Raw genomic sequence first — 14,843 nt, 5'->3', positions numbered from 1 at the left:
CTGTGGCTAATTTTTTTGAAACAATTCATGGGGTTTCGGAATGCTAGTTATGACCTAGAAAGCCATATATGGCTCAGATTTAGGTTATCTGAAGGACCGTATTACCTACACGAGCTTGGCTATGTTTCAAGATAATTTAGGATTACCTTTTCTGTGTTTCACTACCCCCACACCTTGACCTGGTAGGAACACAGGACAGGGTTTTCTCCATGTCTGCTCCAGATTCGGGAATTCTGTTTCCAGAGAGGATAGACTGGCATTCACCTTACTCTCTTTTCTCAGACAGGCAAAAAAAATTTGTTCCAGCTGGCCTTTGATATTTTTTTTTTTAAAGGCAGAATTGGGCCTGCATAATCTGCTAGATATTTTAAAATTTTCAGTGGTTTATTATTTTAACTGATTTTTTTTCATAGTTAATGTTTTTAAGCTTTGTATGCTGTTAATTTTTATCTGTTTTATCTGTGGTAAGCCACCTTGAATGCCAGACATCATCATCATCACATCATCATCCTGAAATATTAACTTGCTTCCCTGAAATGTCTTTGCCTCCACGGATATTTTTGGCATTGTTTCCTTTGTCGACTTCAGTATTTGCTATACAAATAAGAGTTCCTGCTGCACTCTGTTCATGGTTCTCCCTTATACTCTGATTCTTGATTTTCTCAAGAGATTACACTACGAGAAGACTCCAGGCTCTTTAATGCTGAATGCTTCTTCTGTCACTGCTTCTGCTTTTTCTCTTTGGCTCCTACTTCTGTAAACACTGTCATGTGTACTCTAGCAGCCATTCATGTGCAATGCTCAACAGAATGGCACATAGTAGAGGGGTTAGATCATTGCTAAATGCTGAGTGTGTTTTGCAACCTGCTAAAAACATCAGCAGAGAGAACAAAATGTGGTTTGAAAATTAGTTGTGGTCCCAGTATGGAAGGAAAGTGAGAAGGAACAAGTTATATTGACTCAGCTTGGAAATGTTGTGTATTGAGACATGCTATGAACTCCCCAACAAACTGCAGGGCATTTTATATCCAGGGAGACTGCACGACTAGGCTGGTGGGGAAGGGGCTGAACATGCCTGTCCATGTGGTGAATTAGTTATTAACGCCTACCTCACAAGCGGTGGAAGTGGTTGTCGCTCTTGGGTCACTTGTGGACAACTCCCCCCCAAACCTCTTCTCTAATTCTGTACACCATAGACCCCAGGGTCCTATGACAGGCTAATATGGCCCCCAACTCCTGTCAGGTGCCTACCCCTGTATTAGAGATTGGCATTTCTGGTATGCTAAGAGCCAGATGTCAGGGATGATGGGAGTTGTAGCTCTTCACCTCTGGCTTGAACTCACCACCTGGTTGTGCACCGCGCTGACCAGTTTTGGCCAGTGGTTATAGCTTAGCAAGAGTTACAGAGAACAGGCTGAAGACCCTGACAAACTCTCCAAGCCTTCTCTCTCTTGCTTCCACAGAAGTCTTCACCCTTCTTCAGGATCCAGCTGGTTCTTGTAGCTTCACCCAAGACACCAGACAACTCAGTAGTCTTAAATAAAAGATCTACTTTATTCTACTATATACAGCTCCAAAACTATCCAACTCAACTCCTCACTATCCACTCTACTACAACCCACAAAATACATTGGGATGCATAGTCATTTTTATAGTCAATGCATGGTACCACCCACTGTTGTCTGTTTCCACCCAGTAGGCGTGTACATCATTCTCATTGGTTCTCTTGGTTCATCCTACAATTAAGGATTTCATCATCTCAGCCTTGACCACTTAACAATTGTCAGGTGTGTCCAATTATCCACTTTACATTTCTTGTCCTTGGCATTTAGGACTTCTTAATTCTATTACCATTTACACCAAGTGGTTCCCAATTGGCTTCTGCTGAGTCACCCTGACTCTCACATACATGTTTTATTTCATTTACTGTATATCCCATGTTGCTTTTTCCTTAACACCAGATACCATAAATGGCCTACTGCTGATCCATAGAGACCCCCTCATAACTGACCCTAATGCTACTTTTTCTAGGGTCCTTTCATATTATACAATAACACTATGATTTCTCTTTAACTGCCATGGATCAATGCTATGGAATTCTGGGATTTGTAGTTTGTTGTGGCACCATAGCTACTGACAAAAAAGGCTACTTATCTCAAATTTAGCCTTCTCTGTCAGAGAGCTCTGGTGCAATAACAAACTACAAAGAGACGCCCCCCTCCATAACTGTCATCCTCTGGCCTGCGAGGGAGTTGACCAGGCAGGCCCAGCTCCATCAGGGCTAGCCTAAAGGAAGAGACTCCTCCCTCCATAACTCTCATCTTCTGGCCTGTGAGGGAATTGACCAGGCAGGCCGAGCTCCATCAGGGCTAGCCAAGGAAGAGACTCCTCCCTCCATAACTGTCATCCTTCGGCCTGCGAGGGAGTTGACCAGGCAGGCCCAGCTCCACTAGGGCTAGCCTGAAGAAGAAGAGCCCTCCCTCCAGTCCATCTGCCTTGGTCCAGGCCTCAGAGGGAGAGAAGAATGCTGGACCTGATTCCCTCCCCTCCTCACCATTCTCCTTTTGTGTCGTGTCTTTTAGACTGTAAGCCTGAGGGCAGGGAACCGTCTATTATCCCCTCTGTTGTAAGCCGCCCGGATTCCCAGTGATTGGGCAGCATATAAATAAATCCTATTATTATTATTATTATTATTATTATTATTATTATTATTATTACAAATCCCAGGATTCCATCGCATTGAGGCATAGCAAGTGGTGTCAATCTATATTAATTTTGTAGTGTGGCAGCAAACACAGTGGTGACAATGTAAAGCAGATGAAATCTGCTTGCTCTCAGCAGCCCATTTGCATTTCATGACCTTCATGATGCCTCCATCCTAAACTTTTCCCCCTTTTCCTGCCACCACCTATGACATACCAACAGGATTCCAGCCAATGAGTGATGGAAAGATGCAGAAGCAAAATGACAAGTGTCCTTAGTCATGGAGTGAGGGTTACACATAGGGAGTCTATCTTGCTTGTTGTTGTTGTGTGCCTCCAAGTCATTTTTTTTTACTTCTGCCAACCATAAGGCAAACCTAGTATAGGGTTTTCTTGGCATGTTTATTCAGAGGGGGTTTGCCATTACCATCCTCTGAGTCTGAGAGTGTGACTTGTCCAAGGTCACGCAGTGGGTTTTTATACTCAAGTGAGGAATTGAGCCCAGAGATCTCTAGAGTTGAAATCTCTGGCTCTTTTCTGTCTTACTACTAAAACCTAAAAGCTGGTCTACTCATCTTTGTATATTGATACATGTAACAATGATATTGCATAAGTCATAATAATTAATTATCTTCTTGTTCTCTCCCCCACCCCCAACAGTTTTATCATCAGTAATGATCATATGGAGAAAAAAGGCCAGCTAGAATTAAACATTGAGCGCACTGACCGGATTCCACCTACTTTACTTTATAACAAAGGTCTCCATATTGTGGAGGGTAGCAAAGGATTCTTAACTTCAGATATTCTTCAGCTTACAGATGTAGACAGTCCAGTAAAAAACCTCACCTATATTATCACCCAGCACCCACAATATGGACATTTATACTTGAAAGAAATGGTCATACACTGGGACCAATTTACACAAATGGATGTGGATAATACAGAAGTGTACTACAAACATAATGGAGGAGCTGGGCAAATTGATAAGTTCTCATTTATAGCTACAGACAAGGTCAATCATGGAGTTTTGGTGAATGGGCAATTGAGAGATGACCCCATTGAATTTATAATACAGGTATGTATGGATATGAAATGTATTTCCTTTTCTTTATATGGTAGATATTTCTTACAAGTTAAAGTATACTAGCTGGTACTGTAAATATATTGTATATGTAACATTCTCCCAAAAGGCTCCATAGGACCTCTATGCTCTATTTCTTACCTTTGAAATCTTATTTATTCATTTCAGTGAGTCTTCTCCTATTGTGCGGCACCTTTTCAAATGCCAAGACTCAGCCTCACTGTCTTAGGGTATGTTTACATGGGCCAAATAAAACACTCTCCATTTTAACAGCAGACTGTCCAAACAGCATATGGAATGATTGGGGCCTAATCTAGACTTTTCATTGTCTCAGGACTTTAATCTGAAGGGGGAATGAGGATTTATTCCAAATTTGAGTGGAAAATCCAGATATTTGCATGTGCATGTGGACTGCACTCTATAGAGATGTTAATGTGAGGCTGGGGGGAGTTGTTCAGAAATATGTACATTTGCATGAATGAGGGAAAGGGAAAAAACCTGGAGCAGCCATGGCCATGCATACTCTAATTTATTGGGCTGGGATGAGTTTGAAAGGAAGAACTGTGTGTTGACAATTCTCCTGAACTGACCTCGGAGAGTGTATACAAGCATGTGGTTGCTGTGGATTGGGGTAATCTGAAGCTAGATTTTCCTGTTGGGGTATACGAACCATTTGTCTTCTTTTTTCCTAGCTGTTTTCAATTATTATTTTCTGATAGGTAATGGCAAGTCTGTCATTTGTGCTTCTAAGAAGCCCAGTTTGGAATTTTGACTTGAAATTGGCCATTGCAATTTCAGCTGGCAAATGCTCTGTTAAATCTTGAAGTGTCTGTACAATATTGTGATAGTTGTGTCACAACTTCCATTCTTGTGTCTATGAAGTCCTGCTCCCTTTGGCATTTTGACTCAATACTGGCAACCTGGACAAAAATAAAAAACCTCTTTTAAAGATTGAGGCTTCTTCTGAGAAGTCCAGTGAGTTTTGGCTGACACATTTGGAGTGGTGCTCTTTTATTATTATAGATGAATGAATCAACTATGAGATTGCAGTTGGCATTTATTACTGGAGAGGGAAAGTTGGGAAGAAACAAGCCACCTAATGTGATAAATAGAGCTTGGAAAAGTTAATTTTTGAACAATAATTCAGAATCCCCCAGCCACTGTGTCCATGCTGACTAAACTGCTGTTCTAAAAACTAGGTCTTCCAAGCATACTTACTTAGCAGTGCCTAGCTAATAAGTAATACAGGTTGTGTTTCCCTTATCCAGAATTCGAAAATCTGAAAGACTCTAAAATCCAGAATTGTCCATATAGGTAGATGTGATAGTGACACCTTTGCTTTCTGATGTTTCAGAATATACAAACTTTGTTTCATGCACAAAATTATTTAAAAATATGATGTATATAATTATCTTTAAGCTACTGTACTATATATGAAACATAAAGTAATATCATGTTTAGATTTAGGAGCTTATCGCTTTGCACTCTTAAAATGGGGCTAGGCCGTTTTAAATGCTGCGCCTGCCTCCTGTTGCATAAAATAGGGATTTGGAATGTGAGAAGCATGAGCCAAGGGAAGCTAGACATAGTAAAAATGGAAATAGAATGTATGAACATAGCAGTACGGGAGGTGTGTGTGTGAGTGAATTAAAATAGACAGGAATGGGCCACTTTGAATCAGACAACTACACAGTCTTCTACTCAAGGAATGAAAAGACAAGAGGAAACGGGGTGGCTTTCATACTAAGAAAAGATACAGCGAAAGCAGTAATAGAATACAATGCAAAATCAGACTGAATCATCTCAATAAGGCTACATGGGAAACCAATGAATATCACCACAATTCAAGTATATGCCCCAACCACAGATGCGGAACAAGAAAAAATTGATATGTTCTACGAAGGAGTACAGGAAGAAATTGACAACCCACCAGCACAGGATGTCAAGCTGATTGTTGGAGATTTGAATACCAAAGTCGGAAGCAAAGAGGATCTGAAAACAGTAGGCAAATTCAGATTAGGCATAAGAAATGAAGCAGGTGAGCATCTGGTAGATTTTTTTTAAAGCCAACAACCTATTCATTGCTAACACATTTTTCATCCAACCAGAAAAAAGATTATACGCATGGACATCACCAGATGGCCAACACAAAAACCAAATAGATTATATAATTGGAAGCAAAAGATGGCAAAACTCCATAATGGTGGCCAAGACAAGACCAGATGCCGATTGCGGTACAGATCACAAATTACTATAAGACTGAAGAGGAAAACAAAGCCAGTCATCATTCCAAAATATGATCTAAACAAGATCTCCACCAAATTCTTCGGCAGTATAGGGAACAGATTTGCACTACTAAGCATAATAGACTGAAAACCAGAAGGGCTTTGGTCTGAAGCCAAGGACATAATAAAAAAAGAATGCATACAGACACTTTCAATGGACAAAAAGAAGTAGAAGAAACCATGGATAAAATGTTACAAGCAATAAAGGAAAGAAGTGAAGCAAAACAAAAAGGAGATAGGAACAAGCTAAGAACAATGAATGTAACAGTACAACAGCTAGTGCTTAAAGATAAAGAAAACTACTATAATGAACAGTGCAGAGAAATAGAAGACAATAGCAAAAAGGAGAGAACAAAAGGCCTATTGTACAAGATCAGGGAAATCAAAGGAAAGTTCAAACCAAGGACTAGGATGCTCTATGACAATAAAAATAACACAATTGAAGAACAGGAAGGAATAAAAAGAGGATGCATGCAATACACAGAAGAGCTATATAACAAGATGACAGAATTAAGGACACATGGAACAAAGAGCCATATGAAGATGAAACCCAAATTCTAAAAATTGAGGTGAAAGCTGCAGTAAGAGAAATGGCAAAAAAAACAACAACACACACACACACACAAAACAGATGATATTCCAATTGAGCTGCTGCAATCCACATTGACAGAGTCCCCTATAGTGCTAACTAACATAGGTCAACAGGTATGGAAAACAAAACCATGGCTGACAGACTGGAAACGATCAATACACATCTCCATCCACAAAAAAGGAGACAACAAAGATTGCAGCAACTATAGAACCATAGCACTAATATCCCATGCAAGCAAAATTATATTCAAAATTCTACAACATACTCCAACCATACATGGAGAGAGAAATCCCAGAGGCCCAAGCAGAGTTCAGGAAAGGAAGAGGCACAAGGGAACATATGGCAAACATATGATGGATAATGGAATGCACCAGGGAATTTCAAAAGAAAATCAGCATGTGCTTTATAGACTACAGCAAAGCCTTTGACTGCATAGATCATGAAAGGCTATGGAATGCCCTTAAAGACATGGGAGTGCCAACTCATCGGATAGTATCAATGAGAAATCTGTAATCAGGAGAAGAGGCTACCGTCAGAACAGAATATGGGGAAACAGAATTGTTCCCAACTGGCAAAGAAGTCAGACAAGGCTACATCTTATCACCCTACTTGTTCAACTTATATGCAGGAAATATTGTAAGAAAAGCAGGCTTGGACACAGTAGTAGGAGAAAGGAATATCAACAATCTGTGATACGCAGATGACACCATAATACTAGCAGAAAACCTCAAAGACCTGGAACAGTTACTAAGAAAGATCAAGGAAGAAAGTGCAAAGGCTGTTGTTGAACATAAAGAAAACAAAAATAATGACCACAGAGAACCTACACAAATTTGAATTAGACAATGAAGAAATAGAAATAGTAAAATAATTTTCACATCTGGGATCAAATATAGATAGAAATGGTGACTGCAGCCAAGAAATCAGAAGAAGGTTAAGAATGGAAAGGACAGCTATGAAGGAACTAGAGAAGATCCTAAAATGCAAGGATATACAACTGAGCACAAAAGTTAGAATCATACAAGCAACTATATTCCCTATTGCCATGTATGGATGTGAGAGCTAGACTGTTAAGAAGGAGGATAGGAGGAAAATCAATTTATTTGAAATGTGATGTTGGGGATGAGTGCTGATTTTGCACTGTACGCTCTGACAGCACTCTTCTCCAGCACTACAGCACCACTGGGTTTATAGGAGTGCATACCACCTCACCTGCCCTTTTATGTGCGTGTGTTTGTAACTATGAATACTCAATTTGTCTTGGCTCCTCCTGCAGCTCTCTCTGTGCTTGCTCTCCTGCTTTCATTTCAGATGGGCACCAGGTACCACAGATGGAAATGGTTATCTGAGTTCAGAGCAGGCATTAAAAATGGATAGGGTTCATGTATTGTATAGAAGTAAGAATTTTGGTGGGATCTCTTTTGTTTACTCAAAATTCAGACAATCTTTTTGATCCAAGCAGAATCCAGATCCATGGAATGCTGAGGGATTCTTTCAAAATAAGTGATACATTCAAATATATCTGAGGAATGGATTAAAATTAAAGGTGGATTAGAAGATCAGAAGAAACTTCCCATTCAGCTTTCATGACTTAGTCCTGGAGCCCACTGATTTCCATGGAATGAACATCACAGTTCTGTTTTGAAGTATAATTCACCTGTGAAATTTAGCTCTGTGCCTTTAAACCTATTTTCCATGTTAGGAACACATTTTAACTGCTTATTCAGGACTGAGAGGCTTAACATGTCTGGTAAATCATCCTCAGTGGCCACTAGAGAGAGGCACCTCTGGCAAAAGTTCAGAAATCAGTGTTTCGGAAAGATTAGTTTGACCAGCTCTCATGTGAGTGCATGTTCCTGACCAAATGCAGTCAAATTCTAAATGACATTTAACTGCTCCCTTGCTACTCCTAACTATGGTCAAAACCCTCCTGAACCTCACAGGATACTCAGGAGGAGCTTATTTAGAACTCCACTTATTGTGCCTTTGTGTTCTTATTTAATATGTGGAAGCTGTATTTTGAATAACCTGTTTTGTCGTGATTTATTGAGGAGTCTTGGGAGACGCTTGCATTTTAAAATATGCTTCTACTTGTTAAGTTGTTTAAATGGGGATTTCTGTTTATTGTCAACAGCTTTGACACATACAGACAAAAGCAATGCATTTTTACTCAGACGTAAGTCCCACTGAGATCAATGGAACTTACTGCCAAGTAAACACACTCTTTCTAAGTTGCAGATGATCATTATACAAATGGTCACTGTGTGAGCCTGCCTCCATCCCTTATCGTTAAAACTGACTGTGCTGTTTTTGAAGGGTTGTAGATTTTAGAACATAAGGGGTTAATGGGCAGTAGCTTCTAAACTGCATGTATCTTAAAACTCATGGCCTAGTTTACTAATCAGTTGTCATAAGATGTCAGATAGGGAACCATCACTTAAGGATTGCAGAATGCAGTCAGTCAAGCAGCTAATTGGTTGGACAGTGGCATGAAGGTGTATATCCCAGAGGAGGGTGAATTAGCAGAACAGGTGAAGAAAGTTTGGATAGATGAGCATCTCGGTGGTATAAAACTCAACACTTGGCTGAATTACATTGATGTCAACCAGGAGGGCAGCTTTGTTCCTTCTTTGGGGAGTGCTCATCATCACAGTGGGCTGAAAGACCATAATTTCCCTTCTCTGGTCTAATTTCAGAATGAAACTGCTAGTCAGCTGAATGCTTGAAAGAGCACAACCCAAGTTGAAAGAGACAGGAGCACTTTGACAGCTTCTTTCTGTCTTAAATGCTGAAAAGCATATGCTTTCTACTGTGCTTACCTTTGAAACCTATCTTTCTTTTCACATATCCCAGCAAACTGGTCTGGCAGTGCTTCATAATACAACTTGTGGCTCTCTCTCCTATTACGTAAAAATATCATCCTTGAGAAATCTGACAAAGTGCCCAGTGAAAAACATCAAGAGTTTTCACCACTTCCCTTTTGTCTTGTTATTCAGAATTCTTTCCAAAGACAGCAGCTATGAATCCCTCCCTTCCTTTGCTGCCAGATAATCACTGTACTTACCATTGTATATGGGTGACATACCTTCATTAGAGATAGATACATTGATTGAGCAAAATAGATATATGCTGTTGTTGTGCACTTTCAAGAAGTTTTTGACTCATGGCGATGATAAGGTTAACTTATTACAGAGTTTCTTAGCAAAATTTCTTCAGAGGGTTTTTGCTATTGCCTTCCTCTGAGGATGAGAGAATGTGACTTGCCCAAGGCAACCCAATGGATTTACATGGCTGAGCAGGGATTTGAACCCTGTTCTCCAGAGCCATAGGGGTTGTCTACACAGGTGAAAAAATGTACTCCATTTTCAGTTCTGTGGCAATACATGATGTATGAAGCGTTTCACAGTAAACATACTTCTTTTAGGTATTAATATGAATTTTAAAAATACAATTTTTACTCCACAGTTTTAGGGAAAATCTGGTTTTTTATCTGTGTGTTTGGTGGGCTAATTGGAAGATGGAAGTAGTTTGGCACTCTTGGTGTCACCGTTTTCCCCTCACATACACAGCATAGTAACGGAAGGTTAGCAGGACTTCTGAAAGGGAAGTGCATTTAGTGTTTTAAAAACTTTTAAAATATTCAACCATCCTTCTGTATTTGCAGAAGTTGGGGGCCTAGGCTTCATTGATGCTCCCTCATTCATTTGATCATTCTCTAGTTTGCTCTCTTTAGCAGGGGAAGGAAGAGGGATGGAGTAGCCAGAACTATCATTAGCTCTATTAACTCCAATGCATCATGGAGAATAAAGCTTCCCATCTCCTTCACTGTGTTTGTCAGCATGGAGAACTTTGCTGAGTTGCTGCCACCCCTTTCACAGTAGAGTCCAGCCATGAGATCAATGGTGAGGGGTAGATGGGGCTACCTTCTCACTAATGCTTGACTTTGGAGCAACTTCTCCAGCAGGGTTGTAGTTGGGAGGGACGGAAGCAACTAGGTGAAATGCTCAATTGCTGGCAATCACAGTGAAGGAGGTAGGCAGCCTTCATCCTGTGTGTGTGCATCAGGAGACATTAAAAATACATTTTTAATAAACAAACAAACAAACAGATAGTGGGAGGAGAATGTGCCATTTTTCCTACCCTCCCTTACTCATGATCATTCAATGGGATGCAAAGGGGGGGATTGGATGAGGGAGGCATGAGAATACAAGCTGGCAAGATTGACAGGTAAACAATAAGGCTATTGGTTGATAGTTTTTTGGCATGAGGAGAAAAAAAAAGTACATCCCATTTCTACCAGTTTGAATCTAGGCACAGGAAATTTGTGGCAGCCAGTATAGTTTCAGTTAGTTTATTTTGAGTAGGTGACTCACTGGGTCACTACGGTGTCACAATAGACAAAGAAAATGTGGGATAAAGCTGACTTTTATTTTTGTTTTTTGTCATTGTAGACAACCCCATAGCCAGTGTTCAAACCACTGCACCATATTAGCTCTCTAGTCAGTTTTTATTTTACAAGAAACACCAGAATCCAGATTCACTTTGAAGCCACAGTCCTGGGTACATGAGTAAGAGCTTGTGCAAAACCTCAGACTGAACACATCTACTGCCACCATACACAGGGAAAGGAAATTATAGCGCGTTACAGACCGCCAAATTGCGGCGGTCTGCTGCCGGTGCCGCTTGCAGCATCCGGGAGCCGCAGCTTCTAAACCACGGGACTCCCGGACGCTGCGAGGAAGGAGCGCGGAAATCGAGCTCCTTCCTGGGTCCCGGAAGTGGCGCCGCAAAGCGCAAGGTGTGCTTTTGCGGTGTCACTTCCACCGCGACACATCTGGACGCTAGGCGTCCAAGACGTCAAAATGGTGGCGGCCATGTGAAACGGCCGCTGCCATTTGTTACGGACAGAGTCCGTAACAGGAGTAGGGGCGTCTAGAAGAGACGCCCCTTTTTTAAACTGGGACGTCCTAAGGACATCCCAAATGGCGGTCTGTAACCCGCCTATATATTTAAATGTATAGAACTGATATCAGTTATTCCATGCTACCTCCATGTTTCTAACAGAGCTTGGGACATATTTTAAAAAGTAACAAGTTACATTTATAGTCCAGAAACCCAAATGTAGTTGTCATGATGTTACAATTTTTAAAATTCTTACTGGTTTCTCAGTGATACCTCAAAGAGTTCTATTAGTTATTGCAGGGGGAGGGAATCAGAATGCTACAAGCTATTGGCCTATGCTATAGGATACACTCTTCACCCATCCAATTGTTGTTGCTTCATTACTGACAACAGAGCAAATCAATAGCACAAGACAAGCATTTGGCATTTGAACCATGTAATATTCCTTCTCCGTCATAACTATAAATATAAAATATAATATCACAGTTATACCACAAAATAAGTGACACTACCTCTTGAGGAGTTACAATTTTATACCTTCTTTACTGGAGAAAAAGAATGAATTAAGAGCAATGAGTCATTTGTAACTTGTGGCTTTCTAACTCTGGTCTCCAAGTTGTAAGTAAGCAGATGATAGCAAAAAAAAAAAAAAAAAGTTCACAACTAAGAGAATCTGCATTTCCATGCAGTTGAATCAGTTATTTAGAAATAGAAAATGCACATTTGTATCTAATATTTAATGTTCAAATTGACTACATTGTTTAGAAGAACACTATAAAATTGTCTCTCTCTCATTTTGCCAACAGGTAGAATGCCAAGACAAAATGGTTCCAAAACTCTTAGTAAAAGTGAGCCCAAGCACCATACAAAACCTGAAAGATGGGAGATTAGCTATACCTATCACAGTTCACAACCTGAAAGTTACAGACGATGATAGCAAAGATGAAGATCTCATCTTTAGTGTTCGGCGTCAGCCTTACTTTGGGTATCTTGAAAATCCAAGAGCAGGTATTTACCCCTCTTTCAACAGGTGATGAAATGCCAACAAATAAATTTAATTCCTTATAGAATCTTGCAAGATAGTAAGGTAGATTTGGCCTGTAAAACTCAATCTACTGTTATTGTATGAAAATATAAACCATGAGCGTGTGGCATGCACATTTAAGATAAATGCATAAAAGACTTCGTTATTTCCTGTAAGCTTCTTTTCTAGTGTGCTTTTCTAGTCACTGATTATATGACTCACTGTTTATCTGATAATGTAATTAACATTTGCCAGCCTCTGCTGACTCGAATCCTGTCTCAAAACATTTGTTTGAAAAGTTGCCTTGTCTCTGAGCTGTCATTTTTAACATGATAGAAATAATTATCCTGAATCAGGCTGAACAGCTTAAAATAATTTGAGTTTCAAAGAGTCTAGAAGACAAGGCCATTTTCAAAAAATGAACATTGATCATTCTGCATAGAAAAATGTATGTTTTCTTTATAATGTTATATTCATTCCCTCTTTTTTTTTCTTGGAGGTGGTCTACTGAAAAATTCTTTTACTCAAGATGATTTAAACCAGCATAATATTCGGTACATTATAAATCCCACCAATGAAGTTACTTCTGATAGCTTTGAATTTGAAGTCTCGGATTCAGCTGGCAATGCAATAGTTCCAGAGATGTAAGTGACAAGAGTAGACCCATTTCATGGGGAAATCCTTCTAATACTGTATTATGATATGTGGAGTTCTAGACACCTGTCTTTTAAAGTATTTCATTCATCATAGATTTTCTGAGTGTAGGCATTTAATGAGATTCAGCCTGGTTTAGTGGCTTTGAGTATTGATTTGGATGCTAGGAGACTGGAGTTCAAATCCCCATCCAGCTATGGAAACCCACTGGGTGACCTTGGGAAAGTCACATTCTCTCAGACTCAGAGGAAGAAAAAGCAAACCCCCTCTGAACAAATTTTGCCAAGAAAACCCTGTGATAAATTCACCTTAGGGTTGCCATACGTCAAAAATGACTTCAAGACACACAATGGGAAACTTTGCAACATACATCTCAAGCTAGTAGAATGAGCAGGTGGATTGTGAAAAGCATACTACATTATGAAGGCTTGTGCTTTTTGTGAATGGCCAAGGAGATCCCATATACCATAAATCAGATAATATTGGGAAATGTCATGAAATATTCTTTTGCCCTCCATCTTTGTTCCACTGAGAGGCTGGACTATTGTGAAGTGTTGCCCATACTTGCTTTTTAGTGAGGAAAAGGAAATGGAGGTATGGAGCAACAACTAGTCTAATGTATCCAAGAAGTGAGCTGGTAAAAGAACATTTTCCTAGCAGACAAAACCCAGCAGCCTCCATTAAATATTCTATTGATTTAATTTGGAGACATGGTTTGAGAATCATATTTGGCTGTGCCAGTGGTATGCTTTGGTATCCAATAACAGCAGAACTTGCTCCAGGAGGTTTCCCAACCCTCTGGAAAAGGTTTTTAGGGTGCACAAAGGAGTGCAGGAGGGAAGGTGTGCTGATTCTGGTGGAAGCAGTGGGATCCTGTGGAAGGACTGCATTGAAACCTGGCTGCAGACAATAGTGATCAATATCAGAACTATTTTTCTCATTAGAATCAATGAATCTTAAAATTGGAGGAAGGGGCCTCATGGACCATCAGGTCCAACTCATTGCTCAATGCAGGATCTCTAGCTAGAGCATCAACAGCAGGTAGATGTCCAATTTCTTTTTGAAGACATGCAGAGAAGGAGACCGCAGCAATTTTCTGTGCAGTTGTTTCCATTGCCAAACTGCTCTTACTGTCAAGAAATTCCTTCTAATGTTCAGTTGAAATCTCCTCTCCTGTAACTTAAATCTATTAGACCTAGTTCTACCTTCTGGGGCAGCAGAGAACAAGCCTCCACCTTCTTCTTTCCTGTCATCCCTTGAATTATTTAAGGAGTGCAATCATGTCACACCTCAATCTTCTTTTCACAAAATTGAACATGCCTAGCTTTTAAAATCTTCCCTCATATGTTTTGTTCTCCATTTTTCTTATCCTCGTCCCCTGAACTCACTCCAAATTGTATATATGCTTCTTAAAATGAGGCACCCAGAACTGAATGCATTACTCCAGATGAGGCCTAACCAGTACAGGATACAGGGGGACTGTCACTTCCTTCAACTTGGATATATGCTTCTACTAATGCAGGCTAAAATAGCATTTGCCTCCTTAGAGGGATTTGTATAAGCTGAAGTTTCTTCTACTTCCATATCATATATCCCCATGGTA

General features: G+C 40.0%; 1 protein-coding gene across 1 annotated transcript in view; it reads left to right on the top strand.

Moving 5' to 3' along the window:
* LOC121927983 (FRAS1-related extracellular matrix protein 1-like) overlaps positions 1-14,843 on the top strand; it is a 161,333-nt gene that overhangs the window by 118,537 nt on the left and 27,953 nt on the right. The window contains 3 exon segments of the mRNA XM_042462124.1: positions 3,363-3,777; positions 12,369-12,570; positions 13,086-13,230. Coding sequence (XP_042318058.1) covers positions 3,363-3,777; positions 12,369-12,570; positions 13,086-13,230 — 762 coding nt within the window.

The sequence above is a fragment of the Sceloporus undulatus genome, chromosome 4 (assembly GCF_019175285.1).
Source record: "Sceloporus undulatus isolate JIND9_A2432 ecotype Alabama chromosome 4, SceUnd_v1.1, whole genome shotgun sequence".
Taxonomy (NCBI): Eukaryota; Metazoa; Chordata; class Lepidosauria; order Squamata; family Phrynosomatidae; genus Sceloporus; species Sceloporus undulatus.
The sequence above is the reverse complement of the archived record's forward strand: the minus strand, read 5'-3'. Positions and strand labels throughout refer to the sequence as shown.